General features: G+C 37.0%; 1 protein-coding gene across 2 annotated transcripts in view; it reads right to left on the bottom strand.

Annotated features, from left to right (window-relative positions):
* LOC106667432 (adenylate cyclase type 2) overlaps positions 1-17,957 on the bottom strand; it is an 81,545-nt gene that overhangs the window by 25,263 nt on the left and 38,325 nt on the right. For both annotated transcript variants that reach the window (XM_024225060.1, XM_024225059.1), the window contains exons 5-8: positions 11,438-11,632; positions 7,170-7,276; positions 6,999-7,110; positions 2,995-3,122 (exon numbers count right to left, since the gene is read on the bottom strand). In XM_024225060.1, coding sequence (XP_024080828.1) covers positions 2,995-3,122; positions 6,999-7,110; positions 7,170-7,276; positions 11,438-11,632 — 542 coding nt within the window. The remainder of the gene's footprint in view (positions 1-2,994; positions 3,123-6,998; positions 7,111-7,169; positions 7,277-11,437; positions 11,633-17,957) is intronic.

Genomic DNA, 17,957 nt, shown 5'->3' on the forward strand with positions numbered 1-17,957 from the left:
TTGAGCTATAGTGGCAAATTTTAAAATGGCAAAAGGAGGGAAAGCTCATAAGGTGGGGTTGAGATAGGAAGTTGGTGTCCGAGTGGATCGAGGTCACGATAGCTCAAGTGGTAGAGCAGCGGCGTATCTAGCCGAAGATCGTGGGTTCGAATCCCGCTTGTGCCATTAACATTTTTTCAACTAAATCTCAACTAAAAAACCTTAATTAATTGTAATGATTTAATTGGTCAAGCGGACCACGAAATTAGTGAACTTGTTAATATTATTTTGTTACGTTTTTCCAAATTCTCCACGGCCCATGGCCTCACTGTACTTTTATGTATTTTTTCCATTATTATTATTATTATTATTGTTATTATTATTGGCAATTCAAGCCTGTGGGAAATTATGGAACAAAAATTCGAAATTCTAATTAAAGAACAGGAATAAATTTTATAATTTAAAATGGGATTTTGGCATACATTTGGCCTTCCAAATTAAAATTTTTAAAAGGTTAAATTAAAGCTTTGAATGGCAATAGGATAGATAAGATGTTTGGAGTCAGAGCTTTATACAATAGCACTCAGAAGGGATTTAGCTAACCTAAGGTAGAAGGTTTGGATATTAGGTCGTGAAATTACAATAGCCGTAAAAATTAATAATAATATAATAATGGAGTCAGACTTGCAAAAGGTCTCAGCATAAATATTGTGTTATACAATTATCCAACAGCCAAGCTATGTTATATAAATTGCGCCCTTTAAGAACTGGTTGAATCGCTTATAGCACATCAGTGAGTACGATACCATTAAGGAACTTGATTTGTAGGCCCGGTTTCAGTGGTTGAATCTGTTCTATGGTTACAATACTTCACAAAGTACTTCCTCCTGCTGGCAAGTGTTGCACTAGTTTGTTAGTAGGTGTGTTGCTGTTTCCTCTGGTTCTTTGCAGAATCTGCATATGCAGTGTTGGGTTATGCCAATGTTCTTTAGCTGTCCATTTAGTTTGCTGTTCTTTTCTGTTAGGATTCCCGGTTATTTTCTGCTTCCTTTAATTGTGTTACTGTTTATTTCGATAGTTTGTTAGTTCTTGGATTATTCCAACTTTTATACTTCTGTCCGAGGTGCTCGTTGGTCGTGTGGATTCTATGCCAAAGATTTCGCCTTCTCCACACGCTTTCACGCTCATCTGGAGATCGTAGAGTAAATCTAACTCATGTGTAAAAAGTACAACAGACCAATCGCCCAAAGACGAATGGCTGGGTTCTCGAGCAAATGCGAGCCGTGCAACTCTGGTTTCTGGTCAATTCTGGTCCTCTTAAGGTGGCCCCATTCACGATCGCTCCAAGCAGTCCAAACGGAGCGACGCCGTTCCAAAAACCACGTCAATGGCAAAACTGAACTGGCGTGCCCGGCTGTGCCGAATATTCGACCGGTCCAAACTCCATCGCGCCACTCCAAATATCTACGGCGCGACGACGGCATGGCGCGTTCGTGAATGGGAAAACCTGGCGTGGAGCATGGTGATTTTGGTGAGCTGGTCTGGTCGTTTTTTCAATGTCGATCCTCTCCGACACCAAAAAATGGCAAAAAGAGAGAAAATTCGAAAGGTTGTAGATTGGGATGGGGAGTTGGTGTCCGAGTGGATCGAAGTCACGATAGCTCAAGTGGTAGAGCAGCGGCGTATTTATCCGAAGGCCATGGATTCAGATCCCGCTCGTGGCACTAGCTTTTTCATTTCAACCAAAACCTTACAAGAAAGATTAATTAATTGAAAGAAGTAATTTAGTCAATAGAACACTAAATATAATGAATAAATAAGACGTTTCATCCATCCTTAAATAGTTCCTCCAATCAGCGGGTTCAAGGGAAAGATTTTTCATCAAATTGATGTGGGTATTACGGCTTCTGTTCAAGAGCCACTTCTTACACCATTTTCTCTTCGATTTTTTGCTTTTAATATATAAACAGCACAAGAGATCGTCATCCATTTTGAGAAGGTAATTCACTGGTTGACGCTCGGAGCGACTGGCTATGGAGCGGTCGTGAATGCCCCCTCAAATTTCAGGCACTCCAAATGGAGCTGTACGGTTTGGCACGGTTCCATTTGGAGTGATCGTGAATGGCCACCTTAACATGGCGAAAAGCCATCAGACCATACTGATTTAATCTTCTTCGAGCAGTGCGTTCAGAAATTTGGACACCTCGAACTTCCTGGACCTGATGAATCGCTTGACCAACAGGTGTTGGTTTCGCAAAATTCTCAAAGTCAAAAAACGATCATCCTGTGGTTCTGCTTCCCTAGGGCGTCCAGAACCGTGCCTTCTATTGTAAGACCCAGTTTCTCGAAAACTTCTAACGTCATCTCGCAGAGATTCCTAGGTATCTCCGATGGCCATAGCCGCATACCTGCTGGAACGTTCATCATCAATAAGTGCCACACAGCGCGCAACATCCTCAACACTGAGTGGCATTTTTAAGTTTAAAAATTGAAAGTAAGAAAACAAAGATGAAAACTAAAAAGTTTATTGCTTCAGAATTCAAATATGATTGAATAAACATTTTAAATTATGTAAAAAGTAACCATTGAAAATCCTTTATCCTTGTGATTAAGGATTAACTGTGTTTACCTGTAATTGTTATTCCTAATTTAAAACATAGAATAAAAAAATATTTTTTTGTAAAAGCAATGAGAAAATTAAGGACAGAATTTTCTTTTATCAAAAAATGAAAAAAATCAATTGGGTGGGAATTTTTACCTGTCAGTGTATTTTGGTAGGTTATAGTTTTTCTTTGTATGTATATTTTTCCTTTTCTTAAATTTTATTATATTTCTTTGGGAGGACAATATAAAAAATGTTTTAAAAAAAATGATAGGGGTTGGACCGATCAACTTTGAACAATACAGGGCCGTCTAGTCTCAGTTGTTGTAAGTTTCAGATAAATCCGTTTCGGCTTCACACCATCATCAGTGAGAGATTAGAATTATTCGTCCTAAACGTCTTAGCAGTGTTACCTGATGGCTTCGATCATCTGAAGACCCATGTTGACGCAGTTGTACGCGTGGTTCGGCCTGGAAACCGGCAGCCCGGAGACGCAGTAATAGCAGTCGCCTAGGATTTTGATCCGCATGCACTGGTTGTCCTGAAACAGGGGAAAAATCTTAAATTAGACCTTCCAGAGAACAAAGGAAATTGGTGTGCAAACATGTCTTTTATATTTCAAAAAGCCGTCTTTGTTGCCCGTCCGCTCAATTAATCCCAGTCTTGACCTTCACCTCTTTTTTTCCTCGGGAAAATTACAATCTTCGGTTTTCCCAGGGTTTAAGCCACTGGTCCTAAGTCCGTTTCCATTGATGCCGGCAATATTTGCGTTCGGTCTCGTAAATAGTCGATTATGACAATTGGTGGCCTGAACCGGGCGTCCTTTATCACCCAGGGACGCGACCGGAAAGAAATCGGCCCGTTTTAACACGGAGATTTTTCCCTTTATTGAAGTCTTATGTCAGATCCGAACCCTCTTATCACAATATATGACGGAATCCCAATAAAACTCCGAGCCGAGGTGGAATCCCTTCCATAAATACCACCCCGGCCGTTACAATAGCCATCATGTTTAATTCAAATTTTAATCAACCTTCCGACGGGAAGAGCGAATCGGGATGTGCGACAAGACGGTTTTCAATTGGAGAGTGTGTTTATGCTAACGCCGAATGCATAATCGCCTGGGGAAACAACTGCTCGTGGAAACGGGCGCACTGGAAATATCTAAATTGGCGTATTTGCCAAAACGATATAAACCGTACACAATCCACGAATAATAACATGTTTAATGTACATTGTTCCTTAATTGAACGACAAAAGAGAAAATTTAAACTAGTCTAAGTCTGGTATGTTACAGGAACCAACTACTAGAAATGATTTGAGTTGGTGTGATCGTCGATTTCACTGTTTGTAAAATTCTACTCACAAAAATTAGCACATAGTATTTATACTCCTCATCAGGCTGAAGATACAAACACATCTCTCGACGTCAATTCTTAACGGTACTGGTGTCCCGATGTACAGAAAGGGTGCTCAATGTGTCACGCTAGGTCGAGGAGTGCCATGCCTTGGCGCCTTACAGGGAGCGAGTAGGCTTGACTATTGACATAAAAAGGTCATAAGGTATTCAGCGGGTCTATTTTTGGGTCTACTTTTTCTTCAAACCCTACTTATAATCATAAACCGCTGAAAATCAAACACGTCTGATGACCACAGCACTACTGTTCATGTTTGTTTCCATTCCCTTTTCTAAGAAAGATCCTTGTGTTTTAGTCTCAGTTTCTGTGTATCGTCGGTTTCATTTTTTCATCCGTCTACGAACCATCCAACTTTTTTTAACATTTAAACTTTGTTCTTTTATTAAATCTCCCTTCGCCTATTTATCGCATTTGTCGCACTGTTCGGTAGACCATCTGGCACTTTCTGTTCATGGTCCAACCACACTTCATTATTTGACGGTGGCTACGTTCGACAAAAATCTGTTCAAGTTAGCTAATTAGCTTGATCATTTAGAGCACTTTCGTTTTCCAAAGCGTCAGGATCATCTCACCATCATCGGTCATCATCCAAAACTCGTTATCTTGGTTCCTTAGACAATGCTTCAAATTTAATGACCTTAAGAATAAGGTTAGAATAGCTCTATATGACCTTAACTGTGACCAATATTGGTCTATTGTGCATTCCAAAATTCTATTCTATTAGAGCACATCCTCATCATCCTTCAGGCCCGGGCTTTTTCTCTCCCAGGAGTAGGAATCTCAGCATGTATGGACCTTCGCATGCAACAGTGTTTGATTTTATACTATATATAATGGGCATTAATTAATTTATTATCAAATCTGAATCATCGCGATAATAAGCATCCACAAATCTTGGTCTGTTCTTCCCGAAGCTTTAATTTCGGTAGGTTATTTGCATTATCCTGTCGTTCTCATTGCCCAAGTAATGCTCCGACATGTATGACGTCTGAGCAGTACTGAAGATTCTGACCGACCTCAGCTGTAATGTCTTCAATCACCGAATCACCGATCAGTAGGTTATCATATGTGTAGCAACTGCTGTTTAACCAAAGCTACAATTTAATTACCAAAACATCTGATTCTCCAACCTATCCTTCCAGTCGATTTCGCTCAGCTTGGCCTGTCTTTCTGCGTTTATGTATTTTGTGTTCTAATTAGAAGCCAACATTCTCAGAATCCTTTCTGGCCAGGGTCTGACCAGATTAAAAAATCCATTTCGTCGAAGGACCTTCTTATCGTTTCACACCTGTCCTCATCTGGCATCTTCTATGCTTGGCCGAATATTGCAGTACCTCCAATTATCGTGAACATCCTTAGGAGTTCCTTTTTCCAAAACGTCAGAATCATCTCACCATCCTCGATGATCACCCAAAACTCCCTTACTTCACCACTGGTAAGAGGATAAGATCATCTTTTAGTACCCTGGCACCTCAAACAGTGCTTCATCAGCTTCTATTTTTTGTGAGATTGCCCTTTGTTGGTCTGACCAGATTAAAGAATCCATTTCGTCGAAGGACAATCTTATCGTCTGACACCTGTCCTCATCTGTCATCTTCTATGCTTGGCTGAATATTGCAGTACCTCCAGTTATCGTGAACATCCTTAGGAGTTCCTTTTTCCAAAACGCCAGAATCATCTCACCATCCTCGATGATCACCCAAAACCCCCTAACTTCACCACTGGTCAAAGGATCATCGTACCTTGGCCTCTCAGACAGAGCTTCACCAGCTTCTGTTTTTTTGTGGGATTGCCCTTTGTTGGTTCTCATTAATCGCACCTTCTCACGAACTCTTTTGGTTGAGTGGAGTGGATTTGGCCAGATTCAAGAAATCATTTCGTCAATGGACCTTCTTATCATTTGACAATTGTCCTCGGCATCTTCTGAGTTTGGCCCAGCAATCTCACTTTCTTCTGTAACATTCGTTAACAGTCGCCATTATTTTAACATCCTCGCTATTAAAGCAGGTCTTATAATAATCATTCACCTTAGAAGTTTCTTTTTCAAATGCGTCAGAGTCATCTCACTATCCTCGGTCATCACCCAAAACACCCTTACATCACTCAGAAAGTGCTTTACTAGCTTTTTCTTTTGTGGGATTGCCCTTTTTTTGGTTCACATTAATTACCCACCTTCAGTACGTCATATAAACTCAATACAACGATTCATTATTAATGATTAAATCAGTTGCCATGGTCTATTGCTCTGCAGATTTGTTAACCGTAAGCTACTTGCTAAAAAAACTGAAAATAGAACCAATAAAGCAAGACCGATTACGAACATCAACCTATCGAGTTTTACGACTACAAAAGATTTTACCACGACCTTTCGCTTTTACTATCGACCCAATTTACTTCGAAATCCGTTTACGATCGTCTTTAGCTGAGGACCTTCAAACCTGGGAAGCAGCTCAATCAACTATAATCCTGCCTAAGGTAATTCAAATGAAAGGGAGGCGATCATCCTTTGCCATCCTCTTCTCCATTAACGAGCTGATATCAATCAACCTATCCACAGTTTACTCACAAAGCTGATTGTTTAACAACATTGGTAAATGGTATGGTTAAATGGTAGCTGAATGAGGATTATATGATATATTATTTATTTAACAACTTTTTAAAAGTTGTAATTTTATTTGTTCCAGAGACTTTAGATTGAAACATCCATCGTTATTGTTGTTTCAACCTTACGTATAAACATTTCTTGGTTTTTGTTTTGTTTTTTGGTTGATCTCTGTATTGAGAACGTGTTCTATTTCATTTGGCAACTTTCCGTGTCTTTTGAGAAGTCTTGACCTCGAGGGGCCACACGTCTTAGGTACGACGGTAAACTTCACACGGCCGCCGATAAAGTTGGTCCTTAGCGGACTTAACGTCACACTCGAAAAACTTAGACCTACAAACGAAAGCACTCGGGCTTTTATCTCGTGCCCAAGGGGGAGGAAAATCAATCGACTCACGTGGGCCAATTGGTCGAAACGGCCGAAGAGCTCGTTCAGGGTCTTCACGAGGTCCGACGCGCTCAGCTGTTCAGACAACGGGGTGAAGTTGACGATATCTGCATAAAGAATGCTGCAAAACAAAGCCATAATTAATTTTTTTATAGGAGGTGTTTTGCTATCAGATCATACCTGACGTTGTTATGCCGCTGAACGTACATCTCGTGAAAGCGTGTCTGGTTGCTGGTGATCTGTTGCTGGCAAGCATCAGCCATTTTCAGCATAATGCTCCTCTTCACCTGCAAAAAAGGTCAAATTCGTTAGTCGAAGTATTGAAAAAAATAATTACTCTTGAAAAATGAATCGGCCGAATTGAACTTATTTAATTATTCGATGAGTAAATGCCGATAAAACTTTTCCCTTTGAGCTTAAAATAAAGGAAGTCAATAATGACCTTACCTAAAGTTTTAATGTCCATTTAATGACCGAGTAAAGTTTATGTGATAGAAATTGATATTATTTCTAAATATTAATCCAGATATTTATTTAATAGTCGTAATTGACAGTATTAATTATACTTTTTATGGAAGATCTTGATCGGATTGAAAAAGCTACTATCACGGGATTTGAACCCAGACCTTCGGCTCAATCGCTGCTCTAACCAATTTCTCACGATAGTTCTAATGGCATAATTAATTTAAATTATTTCATAATTAATCTTTTTATGTAACGTTGAAATGAAAAGTAGAAGTAGAATTGTAGGTTGAGATGGGGAGTTGGTATCGGAGTTGATCGAATTCACGATAGTTCAAGTGTAGAGCAGCGGCAAATTGAGCCGAAGGCCGTGGGTTCGAATCCCGCTGGTGACGCTAACTTTTTCGTTTTAACCAAAACCAAAAAATATTAATTAATTGAAAGAACTTGGTCAATCAGACCACTAAACATAACGGATTAATTTTATAATGTTGAATTAAAAATAAATAAATATTTAAGAGGAATCGTTTCACGATTATTCTAAGGTGTTTTTTCACCCTGAAGCGTGTTAAAAGACGAAGTCCGTTTTACTTTCCTAATTAGTTGCCGAACATCACACCGCGAAACTTGCAAGTTTCGCTTTGGCTCACCTCAGGGGCTTTTCTCCTCGGCGGAACTCTCGCGGTACACTCAAAAATTCAAGGATTTGGAGCAAATGGGGAAAAGTTTCAAACGATCCCACCCTATTCGATGCATTCACAACTCTTAAATTAGCCTAATACTTATCAACCGTAAAGGGCTTTTTTCATTGAAAATCATCGTGTATATAAAGTTTTAACCCTCCAAGACCGCGTGTAAATTTCCTCCAAGACTCCAGGCAAAAGGATAAAAAAGGACAATATTTTAATCCCCATTCAGATTCATAAAACTCATTGGTCTCCACGGATATTTAAATTTTTTTTTCTTGTCGGAGTATATTTCCGTTCAATTTGGCGAGGGGGAAAAGTCATAAAAGAACACCCCCGAGAGTTTGACACGGATCCTACAATCAAGACCGGATTGAATTAAAGGTTGATTCAATTTTCCCGTATCACAACCGACTGCGAAGCTTTTTTTTTACCTTTCAACTATCCATAAAAAGAAGAACGAAAATTAAGGTGAGGAAGGTGGAGAAGACAGAAATATAGTATAATTGTAATTAAAGATTAAAATAATGTACGAGCAATCTTCAAAACAAAAACGCAGCAAAAAAAAATTTGAATAAGAGAAAGTCTGTAATACCAATACATACAATAAAATAATTTCCAACCCTATACAAAAGTTTATTTCATCCCCAACAACAGATTAAAGTTTAAAAATGGAAATTACATACATACATAATTTGCAGAAATGGAAGGTAAACCGTTCCCGCATCACCCTGCTTATAACCCTGACCCATTATACCAATACACAATACATTATAAAATAAATGTTAATAACCCTTAAAACGATTGATATAATTTCCCAGTAATTGTTAAAGTTTGAAAGAAAAAAAAAAAAATAGAAACACGATTTGCAGACGTTGACGGTGAAAAGTTCGCGCTTCGCCTGCTCATAAACCTGACCCATTGCACCAAATTAAATCAATTTTAATGTACTTTCTAACGATTTATTTCAACTCCAAACAACATTTTCCAGTTTAATTGAGAAAAATGTATGTATATTTTGTAAAAATGGAAGGTGAAAGGTTCTCGACTCGCCCTGCTTATAACCCGCAGCCATGTTACCAATACACACAATAATATAACTTTTAACAATCTTTCCAACAGTTTATTTCATCTCCCAACAAAATTTTACAGTTTAATTGAGAAAAATGTATGTATATTTTGTAAAAGTGGAAGGTGAAAGGTTCTCGACTCGCCCTGCTTATAACCCGGAGCCATGATACCAATAATATAACTTTAACCAAAATAATATAACTTTTAACAATCTTTCCAACAGTCTGTTTCATCTCCCAACAACATTTTACAGTTTAATTGAGAAAAATGTATTCATATTTTGTAAAAATAAAGGATGAAAGATTCTCGACTCGCCCTGTATATATCCCTGAGCCATGATACACGCAATAAAACCAGTTGTAATAACCCTTTCGACGGTTTATTCTGCCTTCCAACAACTGTACAAGAGTTATAAGAGAAAACCATAAGGATGATTTGCAGAAATGGAAGGTAAACAGTTTTCGCATCACCCTGCTTATAACCCTGAGCCATGATACCAATACACTCAATAAAATCTATTGTAATAACCCTTTCGACGGTTTATTCTATCTTTTAAAAACTGTACTTTGGGTTAAAAAAGAAAACCATAAGCATAATTTGCAGAAATGGAAGGTAAACAGTTCTCGTAACACCCTGCTTATAACCAGAGCCATGACGTCATTTCATGAGTATATTGCCTTTTCTACTCCATTTTGCGATTCAAAATTAAAAAAATTATAATATAGAATGCTTATATTAATTATTAGTAGGTACAAATTTCTCTTTCGACATAAGGATGATTTGCAGAAAAGGAAGGTAAACAGTTTTTGCATCACCCTGCATACAACCCTGAGCCATGATACCAATACATTCAATAAAATCTATTGTAATAACCCTTTCGACGGTTTATTCTATCTTTTAAAAACTGTTCAAGGGTTAAAAAAGAAAACCATAAGCATAATTTGCAGAAATGGAAGGTAAACAGTTTTCGTATCACCCTGCTTATAACCTGAGCCATGATGTCATTCCATGAGTATATTCCCTTTCTGCTCCACTTTGCTAGATTCAAAATTAAAAAAATTATAATATTGAATGCTTATATTAATTATTAGGAGGTACAAATTACTCTTGTACTTCCTTTAATCCTTAATATTCTTTATTATTTATTAGTTTGTAATTAATAATCCGTGATAATCTTGTATTCAATAACGTTCCTTTGTTCACCAGAGAGTTTTTCCTATATTTGTTTGGATTTAAGTTTATAAATATTACAATTAATTAAGGTTTTTAGTTGAGATAAAAAAGTCAATGGCACGAGCGGGATTCGAACCCACGATCTTCGGCTAGATACGCCGGTGCTCTACCACTTGAGCTATCGTGACCTCGATCCACTCGGACACTAACTTCCTATCTCAACTCCACCTTTCGAGTTTTCCCTCCTTTTATTTTATCTCAACTAAAAACCTTAATTAATTTTAATATATTAATTGGTCAAGCGGACCACGAAATTAGTGAATTTATAAATATTGTTGATGAAATGGATATGGCAAATTTAGGTTTAATCCATTATATTTAGTGGTCCGATTGATCAAATTACTTCTGTCAATTAATTAATATTTTTATGTAAGGTTTTGGTTAAAATGAAAAAGCGAGTGTCACAACGGGATTCGAACCCACGACTTTCGGCTCAATTCGCTGCTGCTCTACCACTTGAGCTATCGTGACTTCGATCCACTCGTACACCTTTAGGTTTAATGTTTAGGTTAACTGGCTGCATGTTTAATCCCTTGATTATAATTTAATTTGTAATTTCATTATAATTAATTAATAATTAATTATAATTTCAAAATCTTTATGAAGGGGAAGTATTCTTTAAAAGATCATAGAAGAAACTTCGTTTTCTTTCTATTTTTTTAGGAGGAGGTAAAGATAATAATTTGTATTTGGCTAAAGTTGTGGGTACTGACGATTTGGAAAGTAGTCGTGTTTTTGAACTTCTTTTTGAAATTCGACTCGCATTATCCGGAAAAAAATAAAGGAGCCCGTTGAAAATTTTAATTAAAACCTCGTTGTTAATATATATTGAAATGGGAATCGGGAGGGTGAATATTATTTTCCCTTCTTAAAACCCGTCGAAACTTGTGAGTGGAAAACCAATTAAGCCGCGGTGCATTGTCGCCCGTTGTCTGCCGAAGCCAGATAGGAAGCCCGGGACGCTTTTGTCCGGTGGGCGTTTTAATTAAAACCGACCTCTACTGCGATATAGGCAGGGATGACGCTGAGCAACAGCTGCTCCTGCTGTTCCTTCTCGCATTCCAGCTTGACCCGAGACTCGATGCAAGTCCGCGTGCCGGCGAAAGTCTCCTTGTGGGCTGCTTCGGTCATCCGGCGGTAGTAGACTCCGACGAGGAGGCCGGTCAAAAGGAAGATGAACTCGGCGGCTATCTGTAACCAAAAAAAAAAAAAAAATGATGAAGGTTGTTTAGCCAAAATGAAAATATCCAGTAGGATCCGCATTTAACAATGGGAAAATATTGGACTGTTAGAATAATAGATACCAATGATCTCTTTGTATTCTGTGCAAGCATATCTGCCTTTATGGATTAAAGGTAGTTTGAAGTTTCTATGAATAGACAGTGATGCTTAGGGATCAAAATGTATAGAGATGGCTAAATATATTGAAAATGGTTTTACGTTGATATAGATCGTCATATATGGTTAAGAGTTGGAATGGTTTTAGTTTTTTTAAATATCACAATATTGTTAAGATTAGATGGTTACGGTGTTGTGGACCATCAACGATGGTTAGGAATTGGAATTACAAATGGGTTGAGGTTGTTATGAATCGTCAGGTAGGGTTAGCATTTGGCATGGTTAGGTATTGTTAGGATTGGTAAGGATGGTTTCAGGTTGCTATGGATAGTCAGCGAATGCTTAGGGGTTAAAATGTATAGAAATGGCTAAATATTGTTCGGATGGAAAATGGTTTTACGTTGTTATAGATCGTCATATATGTATAAGTATTGGAATGGTTATGGTTTGTTTGAGGTATCACAGTATTTTTTTTTTTTTTTTTGACTGGGGCTTCCGACATCTAGGTCATTTCAGCTCCCAACTAAGTTACACTTTCAAGTTATTTACACTTTCAAACACTACATTCATACAAATAAATACATTCATACACATAAATACATCCATACAGTACACTCATTCCGTTTGGTTGGTGTAGTACTTGATATTCCTCCACCGACCTATACTCAAACTAATTTAGATTGGGGTCGATGGAGTACTTTTATAAATATTCCGCCATCGACCCCGAACACACACTCATACGCTCTCAACGTGATGATGTTATATTTCACCTTCACCCCTTGCCATTCACGCTAGTAAATACATGCACTCAGAGAAAACATATAGACATACAACACATAAGACATATTATATACAATAAAAAAAAACCATTTCCCCTAAAAAGCGGAACAAGGGACTCTGAAACTCGCTGCAGTGCTCGAGTACCATCTTCAGATTGGATGGCACGCCTACACGCTCGCTGTAGGGAGCCAAGGCATGGCATGTTTCCAGTATGTGGGACACACCTTTCTCTGAATAAGGGGCACTTGCGCGGGCTTTGGCCCGAGAGCAGGTGCCCGTGTGTCAACAGCGTATGGCCTATTCTTAATCGCGTAAGGACGATTCCTTGTTTCCGGCTCAGGTTCTCCAAGGGCCATCTACGAATCTCTTGACGCGCAAAAGCCTCTCGGACGACCCGGCTCACTGACGCTGCCATCTTTCTTTTATCATGTTCTTTACTGCTCGCTTGGCGTCAGAGGGCCTGGTCGCGATGGTCCGATCTGGAGGTTGGGACGTCCCGGCCTTTGCCGCCTCGTCCGCACTATTACAGTATTGTTAGAATTAGACGTGGTTACGGTTGTGTCGGATCATCCAAGATGGTTAGGGGTTGGAATATAGCTTGTTACATATGGTCCTGGGGTTGTTATGAATCGTCAGATAGGGTTAGGATTTGGAATGATTAGAGATGGTTAGGTTCTGTTAGGATTGGTAGAGATGGTTTTAGGTCTGGTTGTGTCTGTTAGGATGGTGCTATGGACAGACTGACATGGTTAGGAATTGAAATGTTATAGGTTTTTAGTAATGGATAAATACGGCTAGAAATAAAGATGATTCTAGGTTGCTATGGGCCGCCAGAGATAGTTAGAAGTTGTAAAAGATCGTCATTTTTGGATCGGAGTTGGAATGGTTAGAGATTTTCAAATATTGTTAGGATTACAGATGGTTTGAGATCCTATAATCAGCGATGGTTAAGTGTTGTAATGGTTAGAGAAGATTAAATATTATTAGGTTTAGAGATGGTTAGGAGTTGAAATGGTTATGGATGGTTAAAGATTCTTTATTTTTATTTTATTTTATTTTATTTTTTAAGCACCTTATGAATGGCTTTATGGATACGAACATAGAAAATTAGCCAAGGAAAACGTGTGTGTGTATTTGATTTGTTTCAGATGGTCCTAGGGTTGTTATGAATCGTCAGATAGGGTTAGGATTTGGAATAGTTAGAGATGGTTAGAAATGGTTAGGATTGGTAGAGATGGTTTTAGGTTGCTATAGACAGTCAGACATGGTTAGGGGTTGAAATGTTATAGGTTTTTAGTAATGGATAAATATGGCTAGGAATAAAGATGATTCTACGTTGTTATGGGCCGCCAGAGATAGTTAGAAGTTGTAAAAGATCGTTGTAATTGGATAGGAGTTGGAATGGTTAGAGATTTTCAAATATTGTTAGGATTACAGATGGTTTGAGATCCTATAGTCAGCGATGGTTAACTGTTGTAATGGTTAGAGAACATTAAATATTATTAGGTTTAGAGATGGTTAGCAGTTGGAATGGAACGTCAAAAATGGTTGGGCCAAAAATGGAAATGTCAAAAAAAATAAAATGGTCAAAAATGATTATAGATTGTTAAAGATTTTTTATTTTTATTTTTTAATGGCCTTATGATCGAACATAGCAAATTAGCCAAAGAAGACGTGTGGTGTATTTGGCAGTGTATTGCATTAATGAGGGAAGGGGGAAAAAAAAGATCCTGTGTGAAAGTGGGAATCGAACCCATGGCCGTCTACTAACCGAGAGTCAGCTGCGGTCCTCAGGTTGTTAGAGATGGTTAAGTGTTGTTAGGACTAGAGAAAAAGTGAAATTACTACGGATAGTCAAAATTGGTTAAGAGTTGGATTGTTATAAAATGTTAGCAATGGATAAACACGGTTGGGATGAAATTTGGTTTAAGATTGTTATGGAGAGTGAAAGAATGTAAGAAGTTGAAATGGGTATAGTTTGTTTGAGATGGTTAAATATGGTTAGGATTTGGAATTGTTATAGTTGGTTGGAAATGGTTAAATACGGTGAGGATTAAAGATGGTTAAAATTTGTTATGGATTCGTTAGAGATCGTTAGGACCTGTTAGATTTTTAGCGATTTTGATACGCAGTACGACAGAGGCATCGAAGGATTCCTTTGCATAATTGCAGTCTTGCATCGATATTTAAATTACGTGAAAAACAATTTCCGATCTTGTTTGGTCTTGTCCATTTACTTACTCAGGTTTTACCTTCATGTCTTTCGTCTCGCATAGGTATTTCACTTTTGCTCAAATTTTGTAATTTATTTTATTATTAACGCATTATGCTTTATACTTCACGCTCTGTTGTAAGGAAAAACAGAAATAATTTATGCATTTCTCATCCTCTTTTACTTTCATTTCGTCCCACTTGTTTTTGTACATTTAAAAAAAAAACTTATCTAAATCTAAATTGAAAATTATACCAAGTTATAGAAGAAGTTAATTAGCAGGATTGCTGTGTCCAACAATAAAAAAGTCCAAGGGGGACAACAAGAATAGCCCTAGGATGCTCCCTTGCGAGACGCCCGATTTAACGAAAGATAAAAAGACCTGAGAGATGAAGTGCAAATCTGTCAGATAGGATTTAAAATTCAAAGAAAGAAGGCAATGGCCCAAATCGAGAGACACCCGAAACAGTGCCTTTTCTGCTTAAAAAAACGTGTCCTTAACAAGTTAGACATGTTTCTCAGTGGAGTGAAATAAGCAAAATACCAAACTTGTGATGAGGATATTAGCAGTTTTAGAGGTGAGCTATTTGGACTAGTACAGGAAGAACACTGAAAAAAATTAGAGAGATTTATTGACGAATAAACTTCTTGGGTTTTGGAATCATTTTAATTGCTGGGTAATTTACAGGGCTTAGGGAAGTATGATGTTCTTAGTAGATGTATACCAGAAAAGAAAGTCCTTTTTTGCCAGTTTCTATAGTACATGGGTCGTCATTATATGTATTAAAGCTTTTCGAGCAGGTTTTTTGTGTTTTTAATATCTGAAGGAAGAAAAGGCTTAGGAGGATTAAGCTGCAAAAGTGAAGGTAATCGCAGTTCAACTTTTGGAGTATTCTTTTCTATGCTTTGAAATCGTTGAAGGTACTTCCCCGATTATCTGTACAATCTTTTTTAATAAAATAAAAGCAGTCTTAATTTTTTTTAAAGAATTTGTTAAGTAGTAGTACAATGTTAACTTTGTATGTTTTGTTATTATTTCATAAACTTATGAGTTCAGATATCGGGCATAAGTCGTCGAATTCAAGTAGTCGAAAGGGAACGTGTCAATCAATCAGAAATCACTCTGAGACAAACTCGCCTTAAAGAAAAAAAAAGGTTTGCCCCAAAGGTACGGACAGCCGACACTCAAAGGCGATGGAAAATAGGATTTCACCAGATTCCCTCCTTTGCAGGGGATTGCGTTCTCTGGTCCTTTTTTTCTTTTTTCAATACATCCCCCCGAATTGGATAAAATCGTACACAACGCCTGAGTGACGTTGGAGTCAATCTAGTTTACCCCCCGGGTCAGAAACGTCTCGATTCGTCGGCTCCATTACCGTTTGTCACATGAGTGTGAAAAACAAACCGAACAAATAGACCCAAAGGATTTGGGTAAATGTACATTTCCATTTTCACCCAGCATCAGCCGGAATAAAGAATAATTCATTCTAGGCGATGAACAGGTCATAAAGAATCAATGAGCTCAAGAAAGCTTCTGCCTATATTTATATATATATAGCTACCCGTATTACAAACTTTGCCAGTAGATTCTACATTCAAAAACGAACCAAAAAGTCCTAATTAAGTATGGTCCTAAGCTCGACAGTTTCGGAGTTATTTCACTTTTTCTGAATTTTTAAGATTTCACGACAGTGCTTCAAATAAACAACGATAACTCCAAAACTAAAAGGTTTTGGACAAATCCGTTGATACCATTGAAAGCTACGTTAAATTTCCAATAAGAAGTGATCAATACTAAACTTGTAAGCGTTCGTGAAATAAGCGCTTCAGTAGCGAGAACATTGAAAAATATTTTTTCTTCAATTTTGAAAAATTTATTTGGTGATTCTAAACTACTATTTCCCAATCCAGAGACCAGCAAATTTCAGAAAACGTACTCCATTTAATATCCTTATTAGTGATGTAATTGCATTTTAATTACTTTTTGCAAAGATGAAGAAACTGAAGAAGGTAAAGAAAAAACCGTGATTGAAGGATTGGTAAGATGGAAAGATTAATAATAACACTAATCCTTTACAGAATTAAAATATAACTATAAATAGTCATAATAAACTATAAATACACAATTTTTGTCCTAAATGTCATCTATTGACAATTAATTAAAATATACAGTAAATTTAATCGTCTGATATAAACAAACATAGTTATTCCCAATGAATCAACTTGATTTTTATATTTTACATTTTTTTTTACTTTTAGGCACTATAATAAACGTCAATCTACTAAACTAAACAACCTCTTTTTACAGAATCAGTGTTGCCCCCAGTGTTGCCCAGCATAAAGGATAGAGGGAAAATAGAGTCCACTGGCTTAATCATATATTATGTAAAATATATTTCTTTATATAAAAAATCAAAGAAAAAATATATATTTATAATAATTACAAGAGGAAAAACATTTATTTGAACTAAACAAATTCACTTCCCAGTATCAGTGTTGCCCCCAGTGTTGCCCAGCATAAAAGATAGAGGGAAAATAGAGCCCACTGGCTTAATCATATATTATGTAAAATATATTTCTTTATATAAAAAATCAAAGAAAAAATATATATTTATAATAATTACAAGAGGAAAAACATTTATTTGAACTAAACAAATTCACTTCCCAGTATCAGTGTTGACTCCAGTGTTGCCCAGCATAAAAGATAGAGGGAAAATAGAGCTCACTGGCTTACATATATATTATGTAAAATATATTTCTTTATATAAAAAATCAAAGAAAAATATATATATATTTATAATAATTACAAGAGGAAAAACATTTATTTGAACTAAACAAATTCACTTCCCAGTATCAGTGTTGCCCCCAGTGATGCCGAAAATATGGAATGGGGGAAAAGTTGTCAATGTCATACTGATATGTTATATACATTTAATTTATTACATTTATACACGTTCAGCTTAAATCTGCGTAATTATTCTTTTTACAAAAATCAAATATGAATAAAGTTCGATCAATTATAGTTAATTGTGTTGCTTTACTTCTTGGGATTCGTAAAGTCTTCAAAGAATTAAGATAAATGCTTACTATTTAGAATAGAAGAACAGTGGTTTTAATAAAACAATCTCACTTCCTTGAATTGTGTTGCCTCCTAGTGTTGCAAAAATATGAAATATAGCGAAAACA

This window comes from Cimex lectularius, unplaced genomic scaffold (assembly GCF_000648675.2).
Source record: "Cimex lectularius strain Harlan isolate CLEC.00 unplaced genomic scaffold, Clec_2.1 scaffold10, whole genome shotgun sequence".
In the NCBI taxonomy this organism is placed as follows: Eukaryota; Metazoa; Arthropoda; class Insecta; order Hemiptera; family Cimicidae; genus Cimex; species Cimex lectularius.